At 43.9% G+C, this 22,772-nt stretch overlaps 1 protein-coding gene across 2 annotated transcripts in view; it reads left to right on the forward strand.

Annotated features, from left to right (window-relative positions):
* MYCBPAP (MYCBP associated protein) overlaps positions 1–22,772 on the forward strand; it is a 1,263,051-nt gene that overhangs the window by 605,288 nt on the left and 634,991 nt on the right. For both annotated transcript variants that reach the window (XM_069654887.1, XM_069654888.1), the window contains one exon: positions 7,764–7,956. In XM_069654887.1, the coding sequence (XP_069510988.1) occupies positions 7,764–7,956 (193 nt within the window). The remainder of the gene's footprint in view (positions 1–7,763; positions 7,957–22,772) is intronic.

A 22,772-nucleotide genomic window follows, 5' to 3' on the forward strand; every position in this document is an offset into this window, starting at 1 on the left:
CCTAGCCGGAGAGAAGAACTTGACAGCGGACGCTCTGAGCAGGCAGAGCACAGTCTCCCACGAGTGGGAACTAGCTCAGGAAGTCCTTCAAGAGATCTTCGCCCTTTGGGGAACCCCTCAGGTGGATCTGTTCGCCACCAGCGTCAACAGGAAATGCGATCTGTTCTGCTCAAGGGAATTCCCTCGAGAGGAGCTCTGGGAGACGCGTTCATAGTGGACTGGGAGTTTCCGCTTCTGTACGCGTTCCCACCGGTCCCTGTCATTCCTCAAATGATCAGGAGGTTGAGAAGATTCCGGAGAACCATGATCCTAATTGCCCCGGATTGGGCCAGAAGAACGTGGTACCCGGACCTTCTAGACTTGTCCATCTGCCCTCCAATTCGACTTCCATTCAGAGAGAATCTACTCTCACAGAAGGGAGGTCAGGTTCTCCATCCAGACATCAAAACCCTCAACCTTCACGCTTGGCTTCTGAAAGGTTGAGGTACAAGGATTGGGAACTCCCTGATGATGTTATGGAGGTGTTGCTTTGGGCAAGTAGGCCAGCAACAAAGTCTTTATACCGCTGCCGTTGGAACAGATTTTGCAGCTGGTGTAGAGAACAGAATATCGACCCTTTTTCATGTGGTACACCAATGGTTTTGTCCTTCCTTCTATATTTGGCGAATTCAGGCCTTCAAGTTGGCACCATTAAGGGCTATCTCGCAGCACTATCCATCTTTAAGCGCACTGCGGAAGAACCATCCTATTTCAAATTACCCTTGGTAATACAGTTTCTAAAGGGGTTAACCAATGTTTATCCCCCAAGACCATTCCAAGTTCCCCTATGGGATTTAAACTTAGTACTAACTTTCCTGATGGGCACACCTTTCGAACCACTCCATTCTTGTTCGTTAAGATTCCTTACCCTTAAAACTGTTTTATTAATAGCACTTACATCTGCTAGAAGGGTGAGCGAATTACAAGCTCTTTCTTGTAAACCCCTCACACAATATTTCACAAAGACAAAGTTGTCCTGCAAGTGAAGCCTAATTTCCTCCCAAAGGTGGTTTCTGAATTCCATATCACTCAGAAGATTACCCTACCATCTTTCTATCCTCCTCCTCACCCGGGGAAAGAGGAAGAGAGGTTACACAGGCTAGACCCTAGAAGGGCTTTAAGTTTTTACATCAGTAGACTAGCCAGGATAAGACAGGCAGACCAGCTGTTTGTAGGTTACACAGGTCACAAGCTGGGGTTACCAATAACTAAGCAGACCATTTCCAGATGGATCATTCTAGCCATTTTGGAATGTTATAAACTGGCAGGGAAAGAGCCCCCTCAAAACCTTAGGGCTCATTCGACCAGAGGTATTGCAGCTTCATCGGCCCTCAAAAGAGGCGTGCCGGTTAAAGACATCTGTGCGGCCGCTACATGGTCGTCTGTCCATACCTTTACACGTTTTTACAATTTGGATTCCTCCTCCAGTCAAGAGACTAGGTTTGGAAGGGCTGTAATGCATTCTATTCATCAATAGAAGACAGCGTGAAGTCAGTACTCCCTCCTCCAATAATAGAATACTGCTATGGGAGCCTATCTAAAATGAGGAATACGTCGGAGGACACAATCCCTTCGAAGAACAAGTTACTTCTTACCTTGTAACGTTCTTTCGACGGGATGTTCCTCCGACGTATTCCTCATCGGCCTTCCCATCCATCCCCGCAGTTCTACTTCCCGTGTTGTTGCAGCCTACGCTCCTTCAGGGTGATTAGTCTAGTCCAGAAAGTATTATTGTGGGCTACAAAACGGAACTGAGCAACGGACGCTGCGCGCGGCCTTTATAGGCAGGATGACGTCGACGTCGATACGGCGGCTGTCGAGGGACATCGACTCGGAGGACGTCGACGCGCAGCGCCCTCTAGAGAAAAAAATTTCCGAGGCCAGCAGAGCTGGAAGGAGATATCTAAGATGAGGAATACGTCGGGGAACATCCCGTCGAAAGAACGTTACAAGGTAAGAAGTAACTTGTTCTTCTCTGCCACTGCCATGGAAATCGGAACATCAACGATCATTTGAGCTTCTCAAAACCGCGCTATGTTCGGCACCGGTTCTGGGTACTCCAAATTATGACAAGGCCTTTGTGTTGTTTGTGCATGAATGTGATGGATGTGCTTTGGCTGTGTTAACACAGGAACACGGAGGGAAGAATAGGCCGTGCGGCTACTACTCATCCGCCCTTGATCCTGTCGCATGCGCTTTGCCAAGATGTTTGCGTGCTGTTGCTGCCTCTGCCGCGTCTGTAAAACAGAGTGAGGGAATGGTCCTAGGCCATGATTTGATTTTGATGGTACCTCACTCTGTTGATATCCTATTGAACAAAACCCAAACGCAACACCTCACCTCTGCACGGTTAACAAGGTATGAACTAATTCTGTTTGCCCCTCATATTCAAATTAAGAGGTGTTGTGTTCTCAATCCGGCTGAACTTTTACCTTTCCCGCAAAACACTGTTTGCGGTGACAAAGAATCACATGACTGCCTGTATACCACCGAACAAGAAACGAAGGGCAGGATAGATCTCATAGATACTCCTTTGGATAATGCAGAAGGGGAGCTGTTTTGCGATGGCTCCTGCTTCAAACTTTCGAATGGTACATCTACAGCTGCTTATGCAGTTACTACATTGAACAAAATTGTCGAAGCTAAGAGAATTTTGCATAACTCCGCGCAGGCCGCAGAGATTATAGCGTTGACCCGAGCTTGTAAACTTTCCCAAGGGCGAAGAGTAAATATATATACTGATAGTCAGTACGCATTTGGGGTGGCTCACAACTTCGGAAAACTTTGGTCGGAAAGAGGGTTCCTGACCTCACATGGGACCAAGATTCAGCATGGCCCTTTGATAGTGCAATTACTTTCGGCGCTCTCACTCCTTAAAAGGTTAGCGATCATAAAATGTGCAGCACATGGCAAGGTCATAGATGATGTGGGCAAAGGGAACGCTTTTGCGGATTTGATAGCCAGACAAACGGCCACAGACCTTAGCACGGACATGTATACCTCGAGGGAAATGAGAGATGTTTGCATAATGGATGAAGGTATTGGGTCTGTGCGAGATATTCAGACTGATGCCACGATGGAAGAATCTAGAAAGTGGGCTGAAGGAATGGGGAAACTGGATGACGAAGGGTGTTGGGTGGATACATCCGAAGGGAAATGGTTGCTTCCTGATTCTTATGTATTGGCGATGGTTACGATGGCACACGGTCCTCCGCATGTGTGTGCCCAGCAGATCACGAGAATGTTAGAACAGGTCTGGGTGAATGACAAGATTCTGGACACTGCAAAGAGACATGTCCAGAACTGAATGATCTGCCTACAGCACAATGTGGGTAAGGGGACAGTGGCTCCAAGGGGAAGTTTTGGGCCCCCTTCTGTCCCCTTTGAGGTTATACATTTTGATTTTATTGAAATGGAGCGATGTAATAATTTAAAATATGTTCTTGTAATCATTTGTGCCTTCAGTAAATGGGTCGAGGCTTTCCCCGTCAAAGATGCTACCGCCATGACTACTGCAAAGATTATGGTAAAAGAATTCTTTCCTCGATTTGGGCTCCCGAGGATAATTTGGTCGGACAATGGTCCTCACTTTATCGCAGCAGTAATTTTACAAATATGTACAGCCCTGTGTATTGAGAAACAATTTCATTCAGCTAGGCATCCTCAAAGTGCTGGGTTAGTAGAAAGACACAACGGTATTTTAAAGAATAAACTTGCAAAAACATGTGCTGATACCAAACTAAAATGGCCAGATGCCTTGCCTATTGTGTTATTAGCTATGCGTACCACACCTCAGACTAGAACTGGGCTTTCTCCATTTGAAGTAGTAATGGGGAGACCTGCTAACATTTGGGGTCTCCCAAAACCTAAAGCCCTGAGGGAGGTGGAAAACGTATTGCTTGTAGACTTCTGTAACCAGTTAACTAAAAACCTGTATTTCATCTACCACCAGGTGCATGCTGCTTTACCTGTACAGTTCTCGGGCCCAGGACACGATATACAGCCCGGAAGTTGGGTCCTCGTGAAGGCCTACGAGAGGTCTTCCTGTCTCGTGCCTCGCTGGCGGGGACCCCATCAGGTATTATTGGTCACCAGGACAGCAGTGCGGGTGGCTGGAAAGAAGAACTGGATTCACGCGACGCACGTCAAGAAACTTCCTCACCCGACGCCACACGTTACAGAAGAAGCAGAACCCCTCGCTGATGCTACAGTCTCTGATCTTGGAGTAGCAAACAACGCTGTGAGTGCGTCGAAGAAGTTCTCTGAGCCTGAGGAGCTTGGGGAACAGTCCATTTCGTCTCCGCACTCTCTTGAAAAATCACTTCCGGAAAATACTGTTTCGAGCTCTGCAACTTCCGTCGCCACCGACACGTCGCTTCCCTCAGGAAGTGACGATACTTTGCTTTCAGACCACACAATTTTGGGTACCATCAGGTACAACCTTCGACCACGGAAATAGAACTACGGCACGAGTGTCGTGCATCTGGAAAAGGAAGTGATCGGAAAATTGTCTTGTTTTGTTGAGCAAAAAGGGATTCTGCTGGCTAGGGTTGGGAAGGACTAAGAAAACCCGCGACCGTAGTGTCGCCAGCAACGAACATTGGGGCCGTCGATCGAGAAACTACGATGCCTGCCACCTTCACCGCTGCTCCCCGCACTGGACTTTTAGATAAGGGGGTGACCAAATCGAACAATGAACAATGTGCCTGGGCCCCGAAAACGTACTGTTGTGTTTTGATAATGATTATTGTTATTTTTGCAACTGCTGCTGTAGGACTTTGGTATTTCGAAGAAATCTATCCTTTGAAACCTTTATTACCGACTGAAATCGTACCAACGGTTTCGACTCCCTCTGTACACCTTCACACTCTGTCCCCTAGAGACTCCCAACATAGACAAAAGTATTATAATAATACTCTGATGATAGTAATGAATGCTACTCATGCCATTTTTAATAAGAGTAATTGTTGGATTTGTACTCATTTACCGCAACATGGGAACAAGGGACTGGGATGGTATATACATCCTCTACCTTTAACGACTTCTTGCTATGCCTCTCTTAGAGCACTATTCTTTGGCCGATGGAATGATAGCATCTCAGGGAACTTTGATGGAACTAATTTAAATGGTTTTGAGAAACGTGAATTGACTCCCCTGGGATGCTCGCTTTTCGCCAATAGAAGTAAACCTAACGTCGCTTCTATTAGGCCGTCTGATAAACTATCTCTTCCTTTTCAAACTCTGATTTCCTTTAAAATGGCTCCGATAGGCAATAAGGACGCTGTACCTCCGTCTTATTCTGTAAATCATAGTCCTGACTCGGTTCCCTTCTGTGTACAGAGAAATGGCACTAGGCCAATGGGAGATTTTGAAGCTTGTAAAAATATTGTAAATTTGACTGGGGAAAACAGGCCTCTGTATGTAGGGGGGCCTGTTTATTTTGTTTGTGGTAGTTTAGCATTTCCCTGGTTGCCCAAGGATTGGCAGGGAACCTGTTATTTAGGAATATTGTTACCCGGGGTATTTGTAGCAAGTACGTTAGAGATTTCTAAGGCTCGCCCACGGCGAGACAACAACGGAGATACCCCTGGGCAAGTATTGGAGGACATAGCTAAATCGGTTGTGGCCTTTTGGGGACAAATAGCAAACTCGGATAACATTAGGGGATTAGCAAGGGTACTGGAGAGAACGATCAACCGGACCACGGACATACTCTACAATATGACCTTAGAGCAAAAGGCAATAAGATTGGTAGCACTTCAAAATCGGATGGCATTAGATGTCATTTTGGCAGAAAGAGGCGGAGTATGCAAATTAGTAGGGTCCGCTTGTTGTGTTTTCTTACCAGACTCCTCACCAACAATTTTTAAAGCAATTCAGAACTTACATACTCTCAGTTCTGAAGTCCATATCCCTGTAGGAGACTGGAACCTTATTGCTTGGTTTTGGGATTCTTTGCGATCTTGGGGTTGGAAGGTGCTTTCCGTTATTATGGTTATTTTAGGGATTCTGTTATTTCTTTGTTGTTGTTTTCAATGCCTCCCAAGTATGTGTGGAATGTTAGGGGGTGTTGTGCTCAAGCAGTAAGCGCAATAGGGCATAAAATATATACCCCAGGTACAGCATCTAAAGAATTCATGGTACAAGAGGCTTTTATGAACAACCTTATGGCTATAGACATTACAGACAATGATGCGGAATCTATGGATGATAATACATGGAGTTATTTTCGAAAGTATTAGGGATGATGTTTAGCACTTGGCATAGGCCAAAAGGAGGGTCTGTGGAAATCAAAATAATATTGTACCTCCTATCGCATTGTTTGAATGTATGTTGGCCTACGCCAAGTTGTCTAAAAACATTGTGTACATATATTCCGCGGCAAGGTCTTGACCTTAATGTATTGTGTAAATCGCCATCTTGGATTTAGCCGCCATTTTAGGTTCTCTTGTAGTGTGGAAGTCACCCTGAACAACAAAATGGAGGCCGAATGACGTTTCGAGTGGGATTCTGGCCGTTGTGACCTCCGCACACGTGAATAAATAATATGTCCGCAGGCCACTTGTTAGGGTCGCGAACTGAGACCTTGTCCTCTCCCTGACCTATGTGTAAATGAACAACTGTATCAGCGGAACTGATCAAAATGCATACATTATGGGATTGACCTGGCTACGAACCCTAGATTTGGTTCTGAGAATAGTTAACTTGTGAGGGGGTTGGCCAGAGCTGGATAAAAAGTATAAAAACCCGAGTATCCCAATGTTCGGTCTCTCACACTAACACGGCGAACTACCGTTGATGGTTCGTCCTGTTACTCTGAGGGCCGAATAGCTATCCGTATGTCAATTGACTTTTGGTAATTGTTGTATCTTTGAATAAAGCGCTTTGTATGTCCTTTGTAACCTGTGTTGGTGTGTTTCCTTTGGGCTTCCCGGCCTCATATCAATTTTTCTGTTTCCACACTGCAAGATGGTGGGAAGTGAGTTAGGTGAGTGTGAGGGCTCTAAATACCCTTTTGTAACCAATTGGGTTCATCAGGGCCTTCATTTGATGCATTTACCTCAACCTTTTGGATGGAGGCAACTGCACTGTTGGTTTGAAGGAATTAGCTCCTGTTTTAGTGCTATTTCAGTGTTAGCCATACTTGTAAATTGGTGAAATTATGTGCTAATTCCTCCATTTTTTTAAGGTAATTCCACTGGCTAAATTAGCATCTGAGGAATTAACGCCACTTTTTTAGTTACTCCTCATTTGACTAAGTGGTAAAAGAGCCACTTTTTCCCATTACCAAGATGCCTAGCCAACACTATCTCTATCACCTACCAAACTGGTCATGGTCTGCACTAAATAACCTTTAAAGAGGGATTTGAGGCGTCAAGAGAGAAGGAGAGAAGAGAAAGAGAATAAATACAAGAGACGTTAAAAACAGTAAATTAAGCATGTTGTGCATGTATTCCACGGGATCATTAACACATTGAATGATACATTTCTCCTTCACATAAAGGTTATGGAAATCCGCAGGAGTGGGGAGAACATAACCAGTAACAGAATTGAAAAAGCCTAGGAACTATACAATAGCAATAGTAATGTGAGTGCAAAGACAGAGCTAGATGCTAAGTAGGGGCTACAGTGCAAAAGCTGGAAAGTACATGAACAGTGTTGATATCCCTCGTGTTTCCCATTTGTCCTCAATATCTGCATCTTATTTTCCATAATTTCCATAGGAGGAGATTGGCATCTCAGCACGGGTTACTTTTGAGGCTCTTGCAGGGGACAAGGCCTCATCTGTCCTAGAAGTGGCCAATGATGGCACGACAGCCATTTGGTATGAGTGGCGGAGGCTCCCACACCCCATCAGCCTGCCAGACATTTGCACGGATCGCAGAGTTCAGCGATTCTATTTTAACACCAGCTCAGGTGCGTGTGGCTTTGCAGTAAGTAGCATATCCTTTGTTCATGATGTGTGTACATGCATTTTAGTGAGTAACATACCTAGTCTTTGGAGTACTGCGTGTGAGTTTGTAGTGTACCTATTGACCTTGATTGACCTATGTGCATAAGTGGGTAGTAAGCCCAGTATCTGCAGTGTGTGGAGGAATAGTTGGTGCCTAGTATTTTACGTACCGTGTATGTGATTCAGTTATAAATCCTATGTCTTCAGTACAGCGTGTATGATCGGTTGGTATTGTGACAAGGTGGCCTTTTCAAGTGGGGATAGGAACCCCTTTCGACTGACCTAGAGAGGAAGAAAATCTAGAGCCAGCCCTAACCATGAGGAGATCAGTGGGTGTTGAGAGGGCCCCAATTAGGCAATAGGACATCCAATGCTTTGTTGAGGGGTTACATATCAGGGTTGACTCTGGTTTCATTACTTGTTCAACTGGGCAGTGGAACCACAGGCTTTTGCAATACAGTCATGTGGTGATATTTATAGTTTGGAATCTCAAGAATATAGGTCACACCTGCAAAGTCAAGGTGGGTTTAAAGAGGCTTGAACAAACCCCTTTCACCTGAAATGTGAACAGATGGAGGGAGGCAGGTTCGATGAACTTCCCCATCCTTTCGTCGTGCTGACCAATAAAATGCTGGTGACATTTGGTGACCCCCGGCTCCCTCCCCGTTTATTCTATCTGTGTAGAGTACCCTTTCAGCCTTTACCCAAGTGAATGACAGCACGCATGAGTGAAAGGCAAGGAGCTGCTAGAGTGAGTGAGGCAGATGGAAAGGAATACAGATGGCATATGCTGGGCCATAGCGTTCTCTGTTATGAAGGCTCTGAAGGTGGATTTGAACCTGAGACAACCCAACAGAAAATTGTTGTTTTCATGTACCAGTTCCTGTGGAGGTTGTCTCAGTGTAAACTGAGTGATTTAGATATGTCTTGGCCTGTAGGGAGGATATGGGTACAGAATTGCACGTGTTTTGATATTGTGTTTTAGTTAAGAACTTTTGGAGGGAAGGAGGTCTATGAAAGAATAGACATGGCTGCAGGTTGTAGAATCTCTAGGGATCTGAATGTGGCCATGTCGGGTCCACTCCCCATCCTATTAAATCTTCTCTAAGGATCATACTCTAGATATACCAGACTTTGATAACGGCTTAAATAGAAATTCTGAATGTCTGGCAGCCTACCAAGAAACCATCATGTGCGTATTGGATTGGAAGTCTCAATTTTCTCTCTGTGGGAAAAAGAGTTGTGCATGTGAGGAAGGAATCACTTGATCTATTTTTTTATTGATATGGTTGTAATGTCAACCTTTCAATATATAATTTTTGCTAGAATATACAAATTATTACTTTCAAATTACAATTATAAATATATGCAACCATATAAATACATTTAAAATACACACAATACATACATAGTACACATTTTAGAATAGAAATACAGGTTTTCTTCTGAGTTAAGAATAAGTAGACCTGGATAGGCAAAAGCTGCTTCAAAATGAAAACTATACAGACTTGGGCTAGTTTGATAACACATCTTTCATGGGATTTGCAATTAAATTTAGTCCATTTGGTAAAAACAATGCAAGTAGTGTATATTAGATAGTCAGGTCTAAACAAAGTGAATCTAAAAGAATTATTGCTGCAATGGTTACAGAGATGTGCTCCCCGTTGATAATTCCAATGTAAATGTTGTAAAAAGTACTTTCTCTTGTGAAGTAAGGTCGGACAAACAGTAAGAAGATGCTTCAGTGTTTCAAGTTCGAGAATATTATTACAGAATCTGCACACCCTATGCTAGTGTGGTGTCTTCTTCCTTCTACTGTCAGGTCCAGTCTTGAATCTTCCTGCAGGAGTGATGCTGGCCCACCAGACCCCCTAAGTCTGCCTGCCCAACAGTCTTTCAACAGATAAAACTACCAAGCTGGCAAACCCAAGGGGAAAGGGGAATGGAGGAGAAAATAACAAAAGACAGATCTTCACTGGCTGCCACTGATGTTCTCTGGAGCTGGATGTACGCCACAGTGTCTGTGAAATCTAGGAGACAAATATATATAAATATATATTACTAATCATTCCACTATTACTCATTTTACTAAATTGCTACCACTCTCCTTATAGTACCTGTAACCTATGCACTGATGCCGATAGGCTTATTTAGTTTGTAGTTGAAGGATTGAATTCTGTAACCATTGTTTTCTTTCTTCTTCTTTTACTGTAGTAATATAATCATTTGGGAATTTCTTGGTTTTACTATTGCTGAATAAATAGGATTTTCTTTAAAATCTAACTCAGTTTAGTTCTTATAGTCTTTCTAGAATTTTTATTTACAAAAACTATATCACATTTGAATTTGCTTCTTTAAAAATACTCTTTCTGGTAAAAATTGTTGCAGGAAGAAAGTCTGTTGCTTTAAACCAAAATCACACAACACGCGCTATAATACAATGCTTGTAGATGTTAACTTCCTCAAAAAAGTCCGACTCAGATGCAATGAGTTCCGCGATACGGTTACTTCCTGGAAAAACGTCACGGACGTCACAACGCTTCACGTACGCAATAGACCTGCATTACGATCGCCGCTTCCTGAAAAAAACGTCATGACGCTGCACATGCGTACGATGTTCTTAGGGTTCCTTTTTCTAACTTCCTAAATGCGTGTAGCGTAGGTCTGAAGTTTTTCTAGGCTTTCATCAGCCTTACTGCCAAACAGCCTCGAGCAATCAAAGGGCATGTTGAGAAGTCTGGCCTGCACATCTGGTGCAAACCCTGACTTCCTCAACCACGCAAATCTGCGTAGAACCGTGCTTGCAGCCATGGATCTGCTGATACTATCAACAGTATCCAGTCCAGACTGGAGACATTCCCCCATTGCCTCCTTCCCGTCTTTGACTATATTCAGGAAGCCTTCCCTTTCCTCGCCTTCCGGAATATGATCAGCCGCCGCCGAAATACAGTCCCCCAGGGTATAGGTGAGCCTGGCCAGGGTACAGGTGACATTGGTTGATTTAAGGGCCATGCTGCCTGAAGTGAAAACTTTACAGGCCCAAGCATCCATTTTTTTATCCCCTCTATCCGGAGGGATAATGGGATATGCTGTTTGTTTTGATGTAGATGCTGCCTGAACAACTAGACTTTCTGGAGTCGGATGCCTGTTTAGTATTCAGGATCATAACCAGCTGGTCTATATTATATACCAACAGCAATACTTTCCGGATTTTCCCAGTTTTTTTCCACTGTCCTCTGAAGAGCCCTATGGAAAGGGAGAACTGGATCTTTTTGAGGACCTCTGACAATTATGTCTGTCATATCATCCTGTTCAAAAACGCGTGAAGTGTTACCCCAACCCATATATTCCATTACTCTAGTCATAAGAATCCTGTACCTTGAGTCTGCGTGTTCTGCAGGATCAGGTCTCGCAAATTCTAATTCTGGTGACGTGTCAATGCCACTAGCAGAATGCAAAGTATCCCTCAGGTCTCTCAGACTCTGGATCTATAAGTTCCTCTGGAACTTGCTTTGTGCCATATTGAACTCCAAAATGAGAGAGTCTGAGGCAGATTCCTCATAAATTGAGAACATAGACTTAAAAAAAGTCAGATCTGGGTAAAGGAGTACATCTCCTCTCTTCCTCCACAATATTTGTCAAAGGAATAGAAAAATCCTTCGAAGATGTCGAAGGAATCTTCGATGACTTCGATGAGGACTTCGACACAGGCGTCGAAGACGCTTTTGGCTTTGATGCCGAAGCGATCGACGCCGATGGCGTTGAAGTCGTGGAAGCCTTCGACGACTTATGTTTTTATGTGGCACTGGAGAGGTACTCGACTCTCGAAGAGTCTTCGACGACTTGGCGTTGACTCGAGTTTTTCGAGTATCCTCGACACTACTGACTTTAACCATAGTAGTTTTCGACTTCCCTTTGTCTTCCAATGGAGCGACTTTAGGGTTATGGCTCTTCTGAGGTTTATTCGAGGGGGTCGGGGCTGCATTCTCAAATACCTCCATCATCGTTTTTCGAAATTCTTTCCATTTTCTGGGGGAATCCGATTTTGTCGGATATCGAATTTCTTCGGTCGATGACTCGGAAGATGATGAAGGAGACCCATGTCTCCTCTTCACTTTTTTAGATGAGGAAGATGACAAGCGCCTCGACCGGCTACGAGATCGAGATCTCTTGGAATGTTTACGGCGATCCGACTCCTTCGAATCGGTCGATTTTTTTATGTTTTTTGGACACAGCCTTAGCTTTAGAAGCTCCCCTCCCCACTGACAGTTTACCTCTCCTCTCACGAAGGGCCTTCTCCGTCATAGACTGACAGGAGCCACAGTCACTTGAAGCGCGCCTTTCTCGATAGCAAAGCGATCGGAAAAACAGAATTGAAGCAACGGGCGCGGCTCGAGCTTTTTATACCACCAGTGACGTCGACAGAATACGGAGCCCGTCGAGGGACAGTCGACGCCGCAACCTCGAACAAAGCGCCCTCTGCCGAGAACATTTTTTTCCGAAGCAGCGAAGATGGAGATAACGAATTATCATAAGATGAGGAATACGTGGGAGGAACATCCAGTTGAAAGAACGTTGCAGTTGGTTAGTAACTTGTTCTTCTTAATAAAACTGTATAAGGGGCTCCAATGAGGAGAATTTTCCATATTTTGTATGTATCACCGAGGTTTGTGCAGCTGCACTCTGTACTTTTCTCTTCTTTTCCAAGTGATACGGGAGATCAGAGGGATGATTATTTGTGTTTTTAACCAAGAAAACAATACTCAATTATTACCTTTAAACGGGTGCCATGAAGATGCCAAATAAACCTGCACTTCTTAATTTGCTGTTTAGTGGCACAAATCAAGATCTTGGTTTTGTCCAAATTTATGACCAATTGATTATTTATGGCACATATCTCTAGAGCTGTTAACAAACTTGTAAATCAACAAACTTTGTAAATCTCTCAGTTTTAGAGAAAAGTACAAAGTTGTCACGGCAAAGCAGTGGAACCAAGTTTTTGAGAATCAGAGATTACAAATTCAAAATGACGTCCAATGTCCACCATATAAGTTAAAAGGGAGAACGCTAAAATGCAGCCTTGCTTAAGAACTCGGAATGTTGGAATGGACTCTGATAACTGCCCATTTATTGATAACCGAATCTGAACAGAAGTATGCAAATGGAATTGTGAGACCCAGGACTCCTATGTAAGGTGGACAGTTCCCCTCTTCCATTTTAGCAATTTGCAACTCTCTTGATATACAATCAAATGCTGCTGTAAAATCTACAAATGCCATAGAGATCGGCTGTTTAGTTTGCAGCCCTTGATTCCTAATCGCTGAGATTACAAATAAGTTAACTGCTGTTCCTAAAGCCGGAACAAAACCTGTCTGGAAAATATCAAACACCTTAGCTGCTCTAATCCATCGGGAAAAGTCTCTTTATAATAGTTGTGCAGAGATTTTGCTCCGGGATATCTAACTGGGACGATAATCTTCTAGGTGCTTGTGAACGCCCTTTTTAAATATTGTGATAATAATGGATTTTCTCCAGGTCGGCGGGATCTGCCTTTGGTTAATTACCTATAGAAAGATGACATGTAGCACTGCCGGCCACTCTATTGGATGGGCTTTTAGCACAGAGTTTGTGAAACCATCCGGTCTCAGAGCTCTAGAGGTCCTTAGTTTTAATATTGGATGTAATATATCATCTTTAACAAATACCATGTTGTCAATAGTGGTCCAATTTGATAAAGTAGCAGCATTATTTTTTAAATTGCAGGCATTTAAGTCTCAGAAATGTACCCACGTCTTCTAAGAAACAGAGTTGACCTGGTAAGTGGTTTGAGTGGCATGATTTGCCGAGTTTAAAATACCCCAAATTTGAGCACTGTTTTTTCAAGCTAGGGCTAAGAGCATCAAGGCTGAATCTCTTTGATAGTGGCATGATGACATTTAAACCACTTTTTATAATGCATTTTTAAAGTCTGCATTTTGGTCCACCTTTGACCTATGACTAGATGAGTCAGCCCTCTTTTATTTTTCTTCAGCTCAGTTTTTTTCATGTTCACCTCCTGGTCAAAAGCATGCTAATGCTTGAAGACTGATTTCCAATTCAATGAGGGCTGCAATTCAAAAGGAGTCATGGCTTCGACATAATGACCATCCGACTGGAACACATCAGGATCAAGGTTCAGATGATCTGCTCGTAGACAATGTTTGAACTAGATGTGCTGACCACCGAAACCTATTACGCCACCCAAGAGCTCAAGTGAGGAATTTTAATACATCAGCTCATTGAAAGAGGTAGCCCCACAACCAACTCATTGCTAATAATCCATGATCACTATGAACGTGTGAAAGGACTTGGATGTCCTGGATAATATCAAGCATGTTTCTTTGGACAAATATGTCATCAATTATGGCTGTTTGACTGCCCCTTCTCCATGTTGATCGTGGGGGAATAGCCCCCTTGAGGGCTCCATTCAGCATGACAAATTGCCTTTCGTGCATCAGTTTGAGACATTTTTTATCTACATCAGTTCTCTTATCTGCCTTTATTGAAGGGTTATAGTGGGATCATGTAAGATCAACTCTAGAATTTGCTCTAGGTGAAGAAAGAAGATAGCCTCTAAAATATCAAGATGATTCCAGTATAAATGTAGTACAGCAAGGGTGGCAGAGGAAGTTTTTATTTTAACTAATTGGGTAAAGATGTTATGGGCAGCCCAGGGCTCCAAAATAAGGACTATATTTACCTTAACAGCTACCCTAAATCCAGCCGATGCTCTTACCCGAGCTGATGTTTTGGCGGGCAGCAAGGACAAAATGTAGCTGTGCCATACCGGGGGCTCAATAAACCACGTTTTCTGAAATAAAATGATATCAAAATTAGCTAAAGGATTATGATCAATGGACAATAGGTGTTTAAATCCTCTAGCATTCTAACTAGCTAACTTGCAATTATTTAAATGAGCAATGCTGGATTGTTATGTATCAAGTGCACCTTCAATAACCTGAAAGTGTCTAGGCATCCACTTAGGTACTGGAGTAGATTTAACTTGTCTCACTGAATCTAGAGCATGTGATTCTCAAAGCAGAAATAGAGTTGGTTCCAACAGAAGAATTGGCATTTAAAACACCCTGATCAATTACATTAGTCCAATTGTGAAGATGATCTTGCTTTAAAATAAAACCCATCTGGAATAGCTCATATCTCGCTTTCCATATGGTATTTAAAACTATACCAGACTGAATCCATAGTCTGGCCTGAGTCAGGTCTTGATCATGAACAAATTCAACTTGGTTGATATCCGAGCAACACAAGTCTTCCAATGCCTGGATGTCACTAACAATGCTCAATATGCTAGATCTATTAAGAGTATACATCTGATAAGGGGAATCTCTACACTGTAATATTAGAGTATGATGGGCTCCAAGAGAACCAGAATTCCTTTCCTGACCAGCTGTTTTTGCCTTCGCATTCAATGCAACTTTCAAATTGGTGTTCATGACATTTTTTCTTGAACTAATTATAATGGGTTCAGCTGCATCCGGAGATGGCCTTATTACGCTAAGTGCGATAGATTTAGCGATTTCATTCCTCCTCTGTTCTAGTGTGAAAAATTGTGAGTCATGTATAGAGGATTGCAAGGTTGACTTGGCAAGGTCGAACTGCCAACAATACAATCATTGGCTGACAAAACCTCATGCGAACCAGTTGCGTGACTTAGCAGCCCTGCTGCGGATACTAAGTCATCAAGGGGTTCATAATCTACAGAGGGAACTGAGGATGAATTAGATAACCTTCTCAGAGTTTTTTAGCCCTTGTCATTTTAGCATATTTTTTAGTTATTAAATGTTTTGATCGCAAACTCTGCCTGTCCAGCAATGATAATGATTGAATGAAGTTTCGAGTCTTTGGTTGAGATGATTTAGGAGGCGCCTTCAGATTTTTAGTTTTTTAAATCATTTGTGTCACCTGCTGTTTCATGTTGGCAAAGATGGTAAATGGCGGACGGATAGTATTAGATACAGTTACCTTCGAATTTTGGATTAAATCTTGAGTTGCTTCAGTAGTAACTTCCTGTATAATATCGAAGTCACTAAATTTAGTTATTAGTAAATGCAGATTCTATTCCTGGGGGCCTTGGTTCAGAGGAACTATTCTAGTGTCTTGAGAATCACTTTTGGGATTTAATGCATCTTTTTGAACCGCAGACCATAATACATTACTAGAAGCATCACCTTCCTTTAATGCACTTTTAAAAATAAGATCTGCTAATAAATCATTATGCATTTTATCATCCAACGTTTCATAGAGTTTAGCCAAAGATGCTAGCACTGTATTCATGGCTCCTAGAGTCTCCTTAATAAGTGTTGGAGAGGCATGTTGTGGAAAGGATATTCTCCCTGGTGTGGGATTAGTGTACGAGATCAATAAGGGCGAAGAGGTGGCAGAAGTATTAGAAAACATAGCAGGTGACTATAACAGACTAGAAGGTGGAAGCAGAGAGGTATGAATGGCAACCGACGCCAGATGGATGTTAATTGCCTCTCCCCCCTGTTCAATCACAGTCACTCGGGACTGAGGTGGACCAGTCAGATCCATGGTGCTGCAATTTAAGGAAAGCGAGTCAGGGATGACAGACACGCCTTTACTTGAAAGAGTGGCATCATTAGAATTAATAAAGTCTGTAGATCATTGTGTGTAAAAAGTGACTTAGGAACAACTGAATGCTCATTAGAAGACACATTAATAGCTACAGGGTGCTGAACAGCCAATGGGGAGACAGTAGGCAAGTACTGACTGTGGATAAGAGTAGAACTTTGGTAGGTGATAACAAAGACACCGCGACTTACACAGTGGGGAGTCAACATAATCAATAAACTCTGATCAGGGATTTCAGGAACCGCACTATGCAAAGATTGCAAACTTCTGTGATTAGTCGGCAATGCAACAGATGCAGCCGGATTTGGTTTCGCCCTGCAGAAACCTCTGATGTCAGTAGTTCGAAATTTGCACTTCCCTGTCGTAAAACTGATTAGCGGGCTCATTCCCTGCACATTTGGTGGACAGTGGGGTTGCGCTAATGGCCAAGGTGTTAATAGGCGTCCTGGCTGATTTTAAAGTATACACATACAATTTACAATAAAAACAGAAAATAAAATAACAATGAAAGTAAAAATGAAGAGGCACTGATTTCGAATTACTAGGACGCCCTTATAAGTGTAAATGAACAGTTGGGAAAATATACAACTCACTGCCCCCCGCCAAACTGCAGTCGCCAAGCACTCTGCAAATGTGCGCTTTGTTGTTTTTATGGGTGATTGGTCACAGAGAGGCGGAGCAAACTGGGATCATTGGGATCATTGTAAAATGTCCACAAATAGTTCACAAACAGTTCAAACTTAGCACTGTGATGGAAATAAGAGGGAGAACATATTAAATCACTGTTCCAGTTGAAATGCAAATCCTTTGATGTGAATAAAGTCCATACAACGTACCACCAAACTCCAGAGGTTCTTCCTGCACAACTGCACTCACCAAGCACTCTGCAAATGCGCGTGACGGTTGTTTTTATGAGCGATTGGTCGCAGAGGGACAGAGCAAACTGGGATCCGTGTAAAATGTCCACGAATAGTTCGGGAACAGTTCAGAAAGTTCAAAATTAGCACATTCAACTCCAGAGGTTCCTCCTGCACAACTGCACTCGCCAAGCACTCTGCACTCTGCAAATTGATCAATGCTAGAATGTCTGGACCACATTTTGAATGGTTGAATGTATTGCTTCATACTGTCTACAATATTCACTGCAGATTACTGTTTAAAGCATATTTTGGTCCTGTTGTCTTCACTGGATATTACTGTTTGACTACTTTGTACATTCTGATTGTGTTATAATTGGATCTATATGATCACTGTGCCGCCATAATGTCGACTTTCAAAATGCTGACTTCCATTATGGCGCGGCAATCTGCATCACCCTACCCGCCTCGCCTCCCTACCCACTTACCTTTTCGGTGGCACACGCAGAAGTATGCTGCTGTTTCTCTATCGCTGTGGCATCAGTTCTCTCCCACTAACATGGGTCTGAACTGGCACTGCAGGGTCCTTCTTTTTTTTTTAACCATTTTTTTCTTTATTGTCCCCAGCTGTCATCTAATGGAAGCAGGGGAAACCCCTGCAACCCCTGATCCCCATTACATTGACAAAGGGGAGCAGGGGATAACTCCTGCTTCCATTAGTCAGTGTAGTGGGTGGCAGTGTAAGGGGTGACATTTTGGTACGCTTCCCATATAATCTCAATAAAAAACTGTCTCACTAAAAAGACATCCAATGCATATTTAAGGACTCCAGCCGCCTCCAATGTGATGCCTGTGTGCTGTGCATTAGCTCCTAGTCTACGATGGGGGAATAAGCAGACAATTCACTGATGAACAGCTGGGAACAAACCAGGATTGCACCTTTTTCACTCTTAAAGAAATCCTTCTGTTGCACAGCAGATATTAGGAGCTAGCACAGAGGGATTACACAGATTAACTAGATTTCAAACGACCATACAGCTAATAATAAACATGCCAGAATTAGTGGAGATGTTTGGCCAGTTGGATACCTTTTGGGTGGTTGTGCCTTCTCCAAATACAATACGCCTATTGTACCATAACACCACCCTTCAAATATTTTAGTTTTTCCAAGTTTTATTATCCCATTTAGCTTATTAATCAATATCCGACTGAGCTTTAAGGTCCAATATCAAATCTGCTAGTTTGTTTACTAGCAAACAATATGCCTGATATTGCATTCCTACCACTGTGACTGTTGGGATGGATTTCTACTATCTGGCCTGGTGGACAGATTTTAGGAGGCCACCCTAGTTTTAGTGAGCAGGGCAAAACTGAGAGGTTAGCCAAACCCCAGTTAGTAGAGGGGAGCAGTCAAGGCTATTCTCAGGAGAGTGTGGGTGGGGTGAGGGGACAGCAATGAATCCACACAGTCAAACACACAATAATTCAGTTTAGACAGGTAAGTACAAAAATACTATTTCGAATGGATTGTGTCCTCCAACGTATTCCTCATCTTTGAAATATCTCGTCCAGCTTCGGATGCTTTCAGCAAAAATGTCTCGGCAGAGGGCGCCGTGCATTGATGGCGACCAGTCGTTGTCCCTCGAAGGCCTCTGTCGAGGGTGACGTCATTGGTGTACAAGTAGCACGAGCGGCACCCATTGGCCTCAGTTCTGTTTTTCCGCAAATGTGTTTGCTTCGGAGACTCGGCGTGCCTCGTTAGTATTTACTTACTACGCAGTTCTTCAAAATCAAAAATATCATTGACATTTCTTCGTCATCGACACCGACTACACCTCGTTCGGGATTCCTACTCCAAATGTCAGGCTATGACGAGTAAAGCCCTGCGAGAAAGGAATGGAAAATTGCAGGTAGGCCGTAAAACTAAATCTGTTCCTTGACCGGCATGTCTGGAGAGCGTTCTCCTCGACGCGAAAAGGACAAAAAGAGATCAAGATCCCGTAGTGGCTCCCGCCACTCGTTGTCCTCGACACAATGATCGAAGAGACGGCACCACCGGTCGCCGTCTTCTTCTTCTTCATCATCGTTGGACGAATCCTTCAGAAAATGTAAGTGTCCCACAAAACATTCTTTATCTGCAGAGTCGGAAGCATTTCGTATCAAAATGCTAGAAATTTTCGAGAAGGGCAATCCTGCATCCGCGCCTTCTTTGGAAGCCGGACGAGAGCAGTCCCGTTCCGACACTCGCGCGCCCTCAAGCCCGGGTGATCGAAGAAAGACCCATCGAGAACCTCTGATGAAAGAAAGTCACACGAGGGGTGATGGGCGCTCAAAGCCATCGACGCCATTGAAGACTCCACATACCTCGAAGAAGAAATCTTCGAAGACGACCGTCGAATTCTCAACACCGTCGGCGCCATTTCCATCGACACCATGGACGCCAAAATCATCGGCACCAAAAATTACTGTGGCTTCAACTTAGCCTTCCGAGCATGTTAAAACTGGCACAGATGCTAAATCAAAGCCTCCCCCAAAGCCTACACCTTTGGTGGTTCCTGAGAAAGTTTATACTCCTTTGCCTAGAAAGGAGTACTTCAAATCCCTCTCTTTGATTTTTGAGGAAGACGAGAGATCTGAGGAAGAGTAGGTTCCCTTTGGCCTTGAGTTTGGAACTCCTAATGTCCCTGATTGTTTAATCTCAGAGGAGAGCAAGATGAGAGATCGTGTTGACACACTGCACAATGCTAGTGGTGTTGACACATCACCTGAAACTGAGTTCGGTAAACCAGAGCCGGGGGAACACGCTGATTCCTCGTATCGGCACCTGATGTCAAATGTTGTTGAATACCTAGGTTGGGCTAAACCACCAGCTGAATTCATCCAGGATGACCTTACTGATATTCTGGACCAAGGTCCACCTACAGACCCAATCTTACCCTTTCATGTGGCCAAAAATTGGGAAACCCTGAATTCTATCCCTGCGTTGGATAAATCCCTCATGAGAAAATACTGCCCTTCCATTAGCGACCCCAGCTATCGGTCCAAACACCCCACTCCTGAGAGTCTGGTGGTCCAGGCAGCCATAGCTACATCTAATAAAGCGGTGTACCCTACCATCCCTCCAGATATGGACGACAAGCACGTGGATGGATGGGCGTGCAAGGTATTTTCGGCTTGGAGTATGGCCCTTAAGTTGGCCAACTCCACATGTGCCTTAGCCACATTTTCGTACACTCTGTGGGAGTGCATATCAATGGCGGCGGAGCCCATTCCAGAAGGGGAGGAAAGGGAAGGTTTGCTAGCGATTGTTAGGGATGGCAATGAAGCCATGCATGAATCCCTTCAATGTGGATTAGACACTGCAGACAGCGTCAGCAGGTCTATGGCTACAAGCACGGTTATGTGCAGATTTGCGTGGTTGTGGAAGTCGGGTTTCGCACCAAATGTGCTGGCCCATCTTCTAAACATGCCATTTGATGGGTCTCACCTTTTTGGTAACAAGGCTAGCGAGAGCCTTGAGAGGTTGCAGACTGCAAAGGCGGCTGACAATCTTTAGGGGCCGCTATTAGGCAACCTCAGCCTTTTCGTTCTTCAGGACAACCATGGAGGGGGGCGATCCTATTGTTACTAATCCTCATTTGGAAAAGGCGAGAGGAATGGCCAGTCAAAGAGGCCAAAGAAGAAACCCTTGTGATGGACGAAGAAAAAGTGCAAAGCCAGCTCCAGCTTCCTTGCCATCGGCAGCTGCAGCAACCGCTCCAAACCACTTTGAGAGCTTGCGTCATGAATCACCAGTGGGGGGCAGACTGTCTCGGCATCTCGAAGAATGGCGAACCATAACTTCAGATTCTTGGGCTGTGGAGACAATAGCCCAAGGTTACTGCCTTCCATATATAACGCAGCCTCACAACAATCCACCAGGAAAACACTCTGAGTATTCCAAATCTGCTCCTTGTGCAGGAAATTTAAACTCTGCTAGAGAAAGGTGCTATAGAACCAGTACCTGTAGCGGAGAGGAACAAGGGTAGGTATTCCCCATATTTTTTGATCCCCAAGAAAGACTGGACACTGAGACCCATCTTGGACATGAGATACTTGAACAAGTTCCTCAGGAAGGACAAATTCAAGATGGTCACACTTTCCCAGATCCTTCCGGCCCTTCAACTTCAAGATTGGTTGGTGTCATTGGACCTTCAGGATGCTTATTTTCATGTGCCAATCCATCTGAAGCACAGAAAATACCTAAGGTTTGCTGTTGGTGGCTCGTACTATCAGTTTTGAGTCCTGCCATTCGGGCTGACCTCCGCCCGAGGGTCTTCACCAAACTGATGGTGGTGGCGGCAGCGCATCTCAGGAGACGGGGGATTCATGTCTACCCCTACCTGGACGATTGGCTGATTAGGGCACGCTCTCCCGAACAAGCCCTGGATCATCTCAAAGTCACCTCCTGCTCCCTTCACAGACTGGGCTTCTCCCTCAATTTCAAGAAGTTACAGATGACACCTTCTCAGCATCTCCAGTACATCGGAGCTGTATTAGATTGTTAGGTAAGATTTCCACAGAGCTGGTAAATCTTCCTTTCCTGGTTCAACTCCAGAACTTTTTGCTTTTCTAGTGGGATATTTTTCATTAATACCTCAGTGAGTGGGAACCTTTTTCCACACTCACCTAATCTTTACCTCTTTTTATGGGTGTCATTTTTAAGACTCTCCATAGTGTCTTTTTAAAGTTATCATGTCTAACAACTTATTGGCAATAAGTGCCTGTTGTTGCTGGGTTGCCCTAGAGGCTCCCCATTTAACTTTCTTGTGTTAACCTTGAGTGAACTACAGTTCCCAAGGGTAGAAAGGATCTTTGGATCCCTTTTACATTTTATTCTGTGAAACCAGCACACCCCACCTTATGTGGAGTGCTGGGGAGATACAATGTCTCCCCTTTTCACATTAAAACTGTAACAATTATGTTACAGTGACAAGCTTACCTTTAATGGCTGGTGGCAGTGATACCTTCTAGTAATTTGGTGCACCTTTACCGCGGGCTGTAATCACAGCTGTAGTAAAGGCACCTAAGGGTGCTCATTTTACCAAAATGGCCCCTGTCTTCTTTTTCTGCCATTTTAGTGTTTCTTGTCGTTTCTTGTTCCTTCCTCTGACATCCAGGGCAGGAAATTCCTTTGTTTGAGTTTTGTCTTTGGCGGGAGTCCCCTGGACACCCCGCCCAGGCTCCAGTCAGTCTGTAAGCACAGGAAGTGGGGGAGGAGTCCAAAACTT

The sequence above is a fragment of the Ambystoma mexicanum genome, chromosome 3q (genome assembly GCF_040938575.1).
Source record: "Ambystoma mexicanum isolate Mex_15411 chromosome 3q, UKY_AmexF1_1, whole genome shotgun sequence".
NCBI classification, from domain to species: Eukaryota; Metazoa; Chordata; class Amphibia; order Caudata; family Ambystomatidae; genus Ambystoma; species Ambystoma mexicanum.